Raw genomic sequence first — 12,006 nt, forward strand, 5'->3', positions numbered from 1 at the left:
TATTAAGATTTATTGGAATTTTTAGATTTGAGAAAAACCCCAGCATCAGAAAGTTGAAATTGCACCTACGGCCGAAAATCCAGTTTTTGTTCTTGAACTGGGGGGTTGATTTTTTTTTCTTTTGGAATTTGATTTTTTAACTATTTTTATTGGATTCAAATAGGGGGGTATTTGCTTATTTATGAATAATATCTTAAGTAAATGAAATAAATAAGGGTGTTTGTCCTGTGTCTATCCTGGTTTCTAGCATAAGTGTCTGTCCTGCTTTCCCACTAACTGAAATTCCTATTTTGGACTTTGTTTTTGCAAAATCTGATAGTGCCATTATGTTTAAATGGCCTAAAATAGACTGAATACCAAGTTTCAGACCCAAACTAGGTCTAAAACTCACTGAGATGAGGCTTTGAGTCGAGGAAAAAAAAAAGTGCACCAACTCGGCGAGATCTCGACTCAACTCGGTTTTTCAAGGGTCCGAGTTGGCACCAAGACCTGAGTTTTCGAACCTTGGCCTGATCCTGGAGAAGGTTCAGTACAACCAGGAGTAAGGGCAGGTTGCGCTTGACAATGCGAGACTGGCCTAGTTACAAGCATATTTCAAACTACATGATGTCCTTGCTAGTTGCCTAGAAATTACCAAGGCTGAGTTAGGGATCACCCAATGCACAGGGTGTGTTATACTTTTCCCTTATTTCAATCAGCATACTGTAATGCGTAAAATATGCATTAGCATACTATTTTAAAGAAAATTAACAAGTGGAATCCCATCGAAAACCATGCTTGGAATTGGATATAGCCCAACCACTTAGGTACAGACCCAGTTATTACTAGGTACATAAGTTGGTACTAAATTATGAATCTAATAAATATAGTTGGTACAGATGGTCCCAGCAAGAGTGTCATTTAACCACTTTTATAATTGGTGATTGTTGAATGGTGAATAATATAAGTGATTCTATCTCTGCACATTCTACTGCAAGCCTTCCGTTTTGATCTCAGTCACCAGAGACGTTCTTTATGGGAAATGATGAAATTTTCCAAGAAAAAGAGGTTCCATTGTCCGTAGAAATGGGTTGAGCGACCAAAATGGAAGAGGTTAAATGGCTGTCAAGACTCAAGAATCAGGACATGACATCACATGTTTCTCAGTAAAACTTTACTTCTCATGTTTAAGAAACCATGAGACCAATTTTCTGCTGAAGACTTTCTACTACCGAACCAATGATTGGGGTGGACCAAGTACAGTGGCCTAAACACAGTGCAATACTCTAACCTTTGACAATTTTTGCAGAAAGTGGTGGATTTCAAACTCAGAAGGAATCCAAAATCTAGGTTTATAGAAAACTCAACTCAACCCAACAAAACTAAGCCTAATTATAATCTCTTGATCTATAGATGATTCACTGATTTTCAAGTACATATTACAAAATCTGGATAATCAAAAGTTCAACTCAACAAAGTATCATCCAACTTGGAGTTTCTGAAGTCAGAAAAATCTATATTGAAAACTACAAGTCACTAAGTGACAGAATGCTTAATAAGTTGCAAGTCGATTAAGCATTGACTACAGTGGGAGTTAATAGAATCAACAAAAAAGAAAACAGTATCCCAATGCACACGTATGCACGGTTGCATGCTCAGTTGCTAACAAACATGGAAAGGAAAATTCACAAATAACACGTTTAAAAAATAAAAAAATTGAGTTCTTATAAAGATATGTTGGAATTTTCCAGATATTACATGAAGAATGAAAAAAATACAGTGGCATGTTAATGTTTATAAACTAAATCATTGTATAAACCATAGTTGTCAATGCGTCGCCCTGGCATCTGGGCTCTTTCTTGGGTCCAAGGCGACAGCACACCTTGTTCACATTTACATTGATTTTTATATTATTGTTTTGTTTTTTTTTGATGAGCATGCTTATATTTTATACTATGCTTTGTTTATTATAGTTCATTTTTTCATATTAGGTCATTACTAGCATAATTATATCATATTGCATTGAAATGGCTTTTATGTTGCATATAAGAATAACTATATAAATTTATCATTGCTATATTACATAAAAGTGTGTGAGCCTTGGCGCAATGGTTAAATTGCGCTTTCGAAACATGGAAACAGCCTCTCTGTGGAGAGGGTGTAAGGCTGCATACATTTGCCCCTCCTAGACCCTGCAGTGGTGGAGCCTCATGCACTGGGATGCTCTTTTCCATTGCTATATTACATTAAGTCATATACTGTACCCCTAGGGTGCCTAGGCGTCCCTCTAACACCTTTGGTCGCCTAGTCGCTGTGACAACTATGATATAAACATATATCTCATAATATTCTTCTAATTGAATACTTTTTACATAGCTTTTGAAATATATAATTTTAGAAGAAAAAGATTGCTAAGAAAATTTCATGCCAAAAATTTCATTACAATGGGATTCTTTATTCTTACAAAAAAAAAAAAAAACATTTTAAAAGAGTTGATTATACCGGAGTGCCCTTCACAACTGTGGATACATGATCAGGTATAGCACCGTCGTCATTTGGAACTGGTGCAAGCCGTGAGAGTCCAAAATCAGCAACCTTAGCGTCAAGCTTCGAGTCCAGAAGTATGTTGCTAGCCTTGATATCCCGGTGGAAGATAGGAGGATCTGCTTCAGTATGATGATATAGGATGCCTTTGGCGGAACCCAATGCAATGCGCAACCTTGTACCGAAACTCAGACTATCTTCTGATATAGCTGTCACATCAGTCACCACGAAATGTTTAGGTTTATTTTATTAATTAAATGGGATATTTGACTGCTCGATTTTGAGTGCATTAAGTACTGTTTTGACTGTCAAAAGAGAAGAACTAATTCCTGTCCTACTTAAAAAATGAAGGGGGGGGGGGCAATGAGCTGGAGAGGCGCAAGAATTTCAGAATTGGTGTAAAGAATAGGCATGCAATAATAAAATTTTCATTAGACTAATATATCACAAAATTGATTTAGGATTGCTAATATCTGGGGTCATTGTACAGAGAATTTGGCAAGAGAGAAAAGATAATGCTTTTATGAAAAATGTGCTTCTCATGAAATGATAAATAGGGACAAGTATAACATAATCTGGTTGGCTTCCTCCCGTTGAATTAAAGGTATTTCGTACCCGCTTCAATAAAGAATCAATGTGGTTCTTTTTCTGTATAACTGACTGTTGATTTATGGTTTTAATGACCAGTTTAGTTACTGCAGAATTTGGCTTGGTTATCTAAAATAATTGGGCCATTCTCTTCTACAATTTTCCCTTCTCCATCATCTAGTAAAAAACAAAAGAAAAACAAATGTATTTGTATTCAACTAAGGGCGGGCATGAAGATGTTGTGAAACCCAATTATTTCGTACCAACATTCCTTTTTCAGATGATCTGAGAATCTGGTCAGAGATCCCTTCCAACCCCTCCCCCACCCCAACCTTAAAAAGGAAAAGGGAAAATGAGCACTACATTTCCACATAGAAACTAATTTCTTAAAAAAAAAAGATTTCTTACTTTGGCTTCAATTATTATTGGAAGCTGATAATGTTCACAAGGGTTGGTGAACTTTGTAACTTCATAACTTGCCACTTGGCAAGCAATTGATCAACATTTGGGTAATGGGTAGGTTCACATTATAAACGGCTCTTTACCCATCTCATTATTCAAAATTTGACAGAAAATGAGCACATTATATGAGTTAAAAGTGTCCTCAAAGTTGTATAAAATTACAACCATGCCAAAACCTCCATTATTACATATTAGACGGTTATGTCATTCTTGTAATTTTCAGAACTTTGAACTATTATGAGACCCCACATTATATACATGTATTGGGGCTGAAAATTTACCAATGAGATGGGTACAAAGTCCTCTATAACATGGGCTCACCCACGTCCCCTATTTCAAGAGTTCACTTACCTTGGTGAACATAACATAACCCATTATTATACATGTAAGATATCTGCAGTTCTCGGTAGTGAGCTTTGTCAATACCCAGATGAGACTTTAGGCTTCTGATGACTAGGATTCAAATCTGAAAATTTTTGAACTGCAAAAGCAAAGTTTGACAAGACATGTACATCTGCTTGGTACACTAGGATTGGCCGTGTTGGTATACATATCCATCAATGAATTGCTCTTCCTATAGCTTATTTTGAGTTAACCAAATATAATTAAATCTGGATAGAAATAGCAAAATAACACAGAGACTATGGATTAAACACGATGAATAATTGATAGAACTATGGAATTGATGTACAAGAATTACCAGAAAGCCAATCCCGCAGTGTGCCATTAGGCATGAACTCGTAAACCAGCATCTAAAAATGCACCAAGAACATAAGAAGCTTATGTTACGTTTCAATCACAAAACTCAACCATACTTTACTATTTAATTTTCTATGTTTAATTTCATGGATTCAGAATATAAAATCCAAATTCACCATATCGTAAGAACAAACTTACAAAAAATGAAGTTTTTGCAAGTAAACATTTATGCCAAGATTGTAGCTAGGAAAAGAATTAAGAAACAATGGTAATTCTAATAAACTATTAAAATTTACGATTAAACTAAATGTACTCATGTTAGAAAATTCAAAGGAATAACTTCAGAATCTGAAATTGTACTTAAAATATGTCGTACAAAGACCAAGTAGAGAGCTCTGGGGATCCATTTGAAACATGTTTTTTTTTTGGGTGAAAAAAAATTTTATTACTAAAGAGAAGAATTACAAGAGCCCCTAAGGGGGAGAAACAAAATAAAAAATCAGCAAGCCAAAGCCTCAGCTATGGGGGACTGGAGCAACAAAAGAGACAAAAGAGAGATCCCAGGAGACAACAATGAGTATGTTCCTTGGGGTATCAGAACAATAAGAGGGAGGAGTAGACGACAACTTCGCTTTAATTCTAAAGAAAATGGAGTCCCAAATCTGCTGATAAGACCGAGAGTTGGAGGTCCATTTCCTGATATTACGTTCCATCCAAATATAGTTGAGAGTTGAACAAAAAGCCATCTTTCCGACCGTATCACAAATAGAGGGGAGCCAGCATAAGTCATATCAATCCAAATCCACTCTCTAGAGAAAGGGAGAATTCTTCTAGGGGCACGCCAGCATTTGATCAAAATGCCTTTTCCAAATGGCAACTAATGTAGGGCAACCAAAAAATAAGTGATCAGAGTCTTCCACATTGTTCCAGCAGAGGCAGCAAGTGGGGGAGACTGAGATCTGGGACTTCGAAGGAAGGCCAGAGTTGGAAGACAGTTGTTGAAGACCTTTTAGGCTGTGAAGCAATGGCGGGGAATGTGATGCTTGAACCAAAAAAATTTCCTCCAAGAAACCAACGGACCTTTCTGACGAATGAAGACCCAGGCTGCTTTAGAGGAGAAGGAGCTGGAATTGTTTGACGACCAAGAAACACAATCGTCTCTACCTGCAGGTCTTCTGGTGATGGAATGAAGATCATTCCAAATAAGATTAAGCTCAGGGGAAGAAAAAGGGGGAGGAGCCTAGCCAGCCTGATCTATGATATCAGCCACCAAAGAGAGCCTATGGAGGCTTGAAGCATAAATGATTCTGGGGGTGACCGAGTGGAGGAGGGTCCCCATTGGGTGCCACTGGTCTAGCCAAAGGAAAGAAGAGAGACCATCACCAATCTGAGAGTGAATGACCTGAAGCACCTGGTGATGGGTAGCTAGGATCTTGTGCCAGTTAGAAATGCGCTACGATTGATTCAAGACAAGAAATAAGAAGGTAGAGGCTGAGAAGAGAAAAGAGAAGGAGGAGAAGAGAAGAAGAGAGAAGGAAAGGAGGAGAGAAATGAACACAACTGTATAGGAGAGAGAATTGATTTCTCTCCCCTATATTCTTCATTAATCAACTGCTGGAATTACAAATAGCTCCCTAGGGAGATAAAAGGAAAAAGAAGAAACAAGAGAACAAAATACAATTTAAGGCACAATACAATGGCCAGTTACAGAAATACCCCTAAAACATAAACTCTAACACTCCCCCTCAAGCTGGAGAATAAATGTCGTACATTCCCAGCTTGCATAAAAGAGCACTGAACTGGTGAGGAATGAGTCCTTTGGTGAAGATGTCTGCCTTTTGATCACCGGTCTTCACAAAGGGAGTACAAATGTACCCAGAGTCAATCTTTTCTTTGATGAAGTGTCTGTCAACTTCAATATGCTTTGTTCTGTCATATTGCATAGGGTTGTGTGCTATACTAATGGCAGCCTTGTTATCACAATAGAGTCTCATAGGTGCCTCAGTATCAAATCCAAACTCTTGGACCAACCGTCTCAACCATAGGAGTTCACATACTCTATGAGCCATAGCTCTAAATTCTGCCTTTGCACTTGACCGAATCACAAATGGTTGCTTTTTACTCCTCCATGTGACCATATTACCACCCACAAAAGTACAATAGCCAAATGTAGATCGTCTGTCAGAAGCTGAACCAGCCCAATCAACATCAGTGTAACCTTCAATTCTCAAATGATTGTTCTTGGCATATAGGAGACCTTTTCCTGGAGAGTACTTCAAGTATCTGAGGACCTGGTAAACATCATCCAAGTGCCCACTCTAGGGGGCATGCATAAACTGACTCATCACCCCAACTGCACATGTGATATCTGGGCGAGTCAAAGAGAGATAGATAAATTTCCCTACAAGCCTCTGGTATTTCCCTGCATCAACAAGGGAAGGTCCACAGTCTTCTCCTAGCTTATGATTCTGATCAATAGGAGAGTTTGCTGGTTTGCAACCCAACATCCCTATCTCTTTCAACAAGTCTAGGACAAACTTCCTTTGACATATATTTATTCCCTTCTTAGACCTTGACACTTCAATACCCAAGAAGTACTTTAAGGGACCTAAATCTTTAATCCCAAACTGTTGAGCCAAGTAGGTCTTCAGCTAGCTATCTCAGCCCTGTCATTTCAAGTCACTACAATATCATCAACATAGACAATAAGGGCTGTGATGGTACCATTACCTCGCCGGGTAAATAAAGTGTGGCCAGCTTGGCTTTGGGAAGACCCATTTTCAAAATGGCTTGTCTAAACCTCTAAAACCAAACCTTTGGGGACTGCTTGAGACCATATAGTGCCTTCTTGAGCAGACACACTTTCCCTTCTGCTGAGGGACACTTGAAGCCAGGTGGAGTCTGCATGTACACTTCCTCTTCTAGATCACCATGGAGAAAAGCGTTCTTCACATCCAACTGATACAATAGTCAATCTTGATTAGCCGCCAAAGATAAAAGAACTCTTATTGAGTTGTGCTTTGCCATAGGAGCAAATGTCTCCTGATAATCGATCCCATACACCTGACTATAGCCTTTAGCCACCAACTAGGCCTTGTATCTCTTAACCGTACCATCTGATCGATACTTGACTGTGTAGACCCATCTGCATCCAACTGGAACTCTCCCCCTGGGAAGATCAACCAGTTCCAAGTACAGTTCTTCTCAAGGGCCATCATTTCCTCAGACATGGCTTGCTTCCACTTTGGGTCAGACATGGCCTCAGTGACATGTTTTGGGATGGAAATAGAAGAGAGGGCAGCAGTGAAGGCAGCACCTGTAGGAGAGAGAGCATCATAGGAAACAATTTGGGCTATAGGATTAGTGCAAGCTCTCTTTCCTTTTCTAGTAGCAATGGGAAGGTCTAAATCAGAAGGAAGAGAAGAGATGTTACCTAACTGAGGAGGATGTATCTCAGGATGTGGATCCAAAGAGGGGTCTTGGCAGGTCTTCTGTCCTGTATTATGCAAACCTTTACCTCTTTTGTATTTAATGTGGTAATCTTTCTCATTACCAGAACCATTTCCAACATTAGCCCCTTTTTTTTCATTGCTAGCATCATCACCTGAATGAGTATCAGTATCCACAACAGTCCCTTCTTTGTGTTTCTCAATATCAAACAGAAATGGAGAAGTAGGCAAAGGTGGGAGGAAAGGGATAGAGACAGCCTCATCATTTCCACTATTCTCCCCCTGAAGAGGGTGTTGAGAAGAAGCAAAGAAAGGTATAGATTCAAAGAAGGTAACATCTTTTGAAAAAAGTCGCCTTCTAGAAGAGGGGTGATAGCACTAATACCCCTTGGTAGAGGAATATCCAAGGAAAATACATTTAAGTGCCTTGGGGTCAAGCTTAGACCGAGCACATTTGTTGACATAGACATAGCAGACACACCCAAACACCTTGGGAGGAAGAGAGAAAGCAGAAGTCTGAGGAGACAAGAAGTCTAAAGGGGATTTGGAGCTCAGAAGTTTAGTGGGCATGCGATTAATTAAAAATGAAGCAGTAAGAAGAGCTTCAGATCAAAAGGTTTTTAGAACATACATGCCAAATAGGAGACTTCTAGTGACTTCCAACAAATGGCGATTTTTCCTTTCAGCCACCCGATTCTGTTGAGGGGTGTCCACATAAGCAACTTGATGGATAATGCCATGATCAGTAAAAAACTATTGAAGCCCCCCATACATATATTCCCCCCCCCCTTTATCAGAACGAACAATTTAAATGCGAGTACGAAACCGGGTATAAATGAGCTGATAAAAATTTTTAAAGGCATCATAGACCTCACTTTTTTGTTTCATCAAAAAGGTCCAAGTTGCCCTGGAATAGTCATCAACAAAGGAAACAAAGTAGCGACAGCCAAACAAAGAAGTAGTGGGGGAAGGTCCCCAAACATCAGAGTGCACAATATGGAAGGGAATAGTGGATCAATTACCCTGATAAGGATAAGGAGAACGACAATGTTTGGCAAACAAACAGGGTTTACACTGAAAGACATGGGAAGAAAGAATGGAAGAAAACAAGTGGGCAATTTTGTCCTCATAAACCCAAAAGAAGGGTGGCCCAGACGTTGATGCCACAACATCACAGAGTCAATAGTACTGTTGTCATTATGCCCATATGCGTAGGACTGAGCAGTAGGTAAAGTCCCTTGATCAAGAAGGTAAAGTCCCTTTTCCTCACGTCCTCTGCCAATTACCTTCTTTGTCACCAAATCCTGAAAAACACAAAGAGATGGAAAAAAAGTAATAGAACAATCCAAAGATTTGGTTAGGTGGCTCACAGATAAGAGGTTAGTATGAAAGTAAGGAACATGAAGCACAGAGTCAGGGGAGATAGAAGAAGTGACACGAACACTACCTTTACCAGAAATAGAGGAAAGGGAACCATCAGCAACTCTAACCTTGTCCTTACCAGAACAGATAGAGTAGGAGTCATAACACTGAGAAGTGCCGGTCATATGGTCAGTGGCTCCAGAGTCAATAATCCATGTAGATCCCAGAGGTGCAACCACAGTCATCACGGAGCATGCTTTGGCGCACCCTCTCCTGCTGCCGTGCATACCAGGGGGACAGCCATAAAGTATCCAACATCTCTCTCTCGTGTGTCCAGACTTCGCACAATGGTTACAGCGGAACCTATCTTTGTCATTTCCTTGGGGTGTACCCTGGCCTCTTCCTCCAAGAGTTGACATAATGTAGGAATACGCAAAAAAAAAGGAAATGATACTCAAATCCAATGGCGAGTAAACACTCTATCCAAACAGAGAGTTCTTCAAACAACCGCTGTCAATTCAATTCTCTAAAGAACACACTTACAAGAAGGGAGTAATACCCCAATTCAAATGGGAAGTATATTCTCAACCCAAAAAGAACACAGTTTAGCAGCGAAACAAGGTGAACAGCTCAAAGAAATTCAACACCACAATTGGTAGACATGGTACCAAAAGTATCCAACAAAGCAGAATAGTGCCTTGCACAAATGGGGAGTAAACTCTACCCAAACACAAGCAAGATACCCCATAAACAAAGGGCAATACACTGCCCCAAGTAGTCACAGCAGTAAAAAGGAGGATAAATCCATAAGAATCAGTAAATCAAACACCTCATATGCAGCCCAACTGCAGTCACAGCAGCCATACACCACATAACAGTCCAAAAAACTCCAAAGAACCTCAGTTCATAACTATCCAACACCCAACAAGTATAACTACAGGCAGACCTTCCAATCTCAGCAACCAATAACCATCCAATGCATTGGTTTCCAAAAAAAAAAATAATACAATATGGAGCAGAAACAAGGTTGGTGGTACCTTTGGAGCAGCAAAGAGATGAACTATGCTCCTCAAACTGCTTCTCTCATCAATCGAGTGCCTGGGCGATTCTAATGGTGCCGGTCCCACTCCAAATGGTGATGGGATGGGGGAGGGACAAGCTGGACAAGACAAGGCTGGTGATAGTAGCAGAATTTTGTGCAGTAGCAAAAAAGAGCACCACTCTCTAACCTTATCCCTTCAAGAACCAAGCCCTTGGGGCTGTAAAAACACACCTCTAGGCAACTCAAATGGGCCTAGCTTCAAGACAAAACAGCCTTCCAAGAGGCAGAATTGAAACTGAGACAAGAATGGCTGGCGGAAATTCTGGGTTCATCTCAAAGTGCTTCAATGCAGTTTTCCAGCCAAGAGACCTCCTCCATTCATCATTGCTTTGAAGATCTAACCACAATAGATCATTCTATGTGAAGTTCTTTACAAAGTATGGTCTCAATGGAACCCCTTTACATTTCTAGGGTTCCAAAGAGAGTTAAGAGTCGAGGAGAGCTAGGTCGACTCTCAAAACCTGCTCTGATACCAAGTTAGAAATGAGCTAGGATTGATTCAAGACAAGAAGAAAGAAGGTAGAGGCTGAGAAGAGAGAAGAGAAGGAGGAGAAGAGAAGAAGAGAGAAGGAAAGGAGAAGAGAAATTAACACAACCGTATGGGAGAGAGAATTGATTTCTCTCCCCAATATTCTTCATTAATCAACTGCTGGAATTACAAATAACTCCCTAGAGAGGTAAAAGGAAAAAGAAGAAACAAGAGAACAAAATACAACTTAGGCCTAATACAATGGCCAGTTACAGAAATACCCCTAAAGCATAAACTCTAACAGCGCAAACCAAAGAAGCATCTGACGAGGCTGATGCAGTCCAAATGGAATCCTGCCGAAGAAGGCCCAAGTAAATCCAATCGACCTAGATGCTTTTCTTTTTTGTAACAATCTTCCAGATTAGCTTGATGATGCCAGCAGAGTTCACTTCTTTGATTCTTCTAATACCTAAACCACCTTCCTTCTTAGGGAGATACACAACAGCCTAACTTAGGGGATGAAGGAATCTTGAAGAATCATTACCCTTCCAAAGAAAGGAAGCCAAGAGGGATTCCAAGGACTTGATAATGGTTTTGGGGAGACCATAAATGCCAAACCAGTAGATATAAGATGAGTTCAAAACTGATTTAATAAGAACCAGCTTGCCTGCATAAGAGAGTAACTTGCCTTTCCACAACTGAAGCCTTTTCCTGCATAAGAGAGTAACTTGCCATTTGAAACATGTTAATCCATTGAAATGCAGAAAATGCCTCTTTCTCTAACACAGTTTCAGAATGTAGCAGTATGCTAGAACATGATATAAATAAATTTATGAAATTAAAAGGTCTAAAAGTTAATTTGCGCAAAAGGCTGCAGCTGTGGAACGCAAAGCTCCTATCTTTTGCAGGTCGCCTTGAGCTCACTAGATCAGTTCTGCAGTCCTTTTACATTTTTTTTTGGGTGAATAAAAAATTCATTACCAAAGGAGAGAAAAATGGGGGTAGGGGGAGAACATACAAACTCAAACCAAATACAAGGCCCAACCAACAAGAGGGAAGGCATCGGCCTACAAAAAGAAGGGGAGAGCCCCAATCAATTACAACAAACAACAGCAACAACACAGCCTTATCCCAACTAAATGGGGTCAACTACATTGATCCTTTCAAAATATAAGGAAAGCAAGAGAAACTTAAAAGAAATTGGATAAGAAAGGTAACTAATGGAAAATGAAAGATGAAAGTAAAAGGAAAGAGGATAGCCCATGAATTCAGGGAAAATCTCAGCTACATGGTGTCGATAACGTGGATCCTTGCCCTCTAATAGGCTCTATCCGAGGTCATACTTGGTACAA

The 12,006-nt window shown here is 39.7% G+C and overlaps 1 protein-coding gene across 1 annotated transcript in view; it reads right to left on the reverse strand.

The window, feature by feature from the left end:
* Window positions 1–12,006, reverse strand: part of LOC122654473 (probable LRR receptor-like serine/threonine-protein kinase At1g06840) — a 130,592-nt gene that overhangs the window by 24,101 nt on the left and 94,485 nt on the right. The window contains exons 18-19 of the mRNA XM_043848573.1: window positions 4,274–4,325; window positions 2,482–2,732 (exon numbers count right to left, since the gene is read on the reverse strand). Of these exons, the coding sequence (XP_043704508.1) occupies window positions 2,482–2,732; window positions 4,274–4,325 (303 nt within the window). The remainder of the gene's footprint in view (window positions 1–2,481; window positions 2,733–4,273; window positions 4,326–12,006) is intronic.

Source organism: Telopea speciosissima, chromosome 3 (assembly GCF_018873765.1).
Source record: "Telopea speciosissima isolate NSW1024214 ecotype Mountain lineage chromosome 3, Tspe_v1, whole genome shotgun sequence".
Classification (NCBI taxonomy): domain Eukaryota; kingdom Viridiplantae; phylum Streptophyta; class Magnoliopsida; order Proteales; family Proteaceae; genus Telopea; species Telopea speciosissima.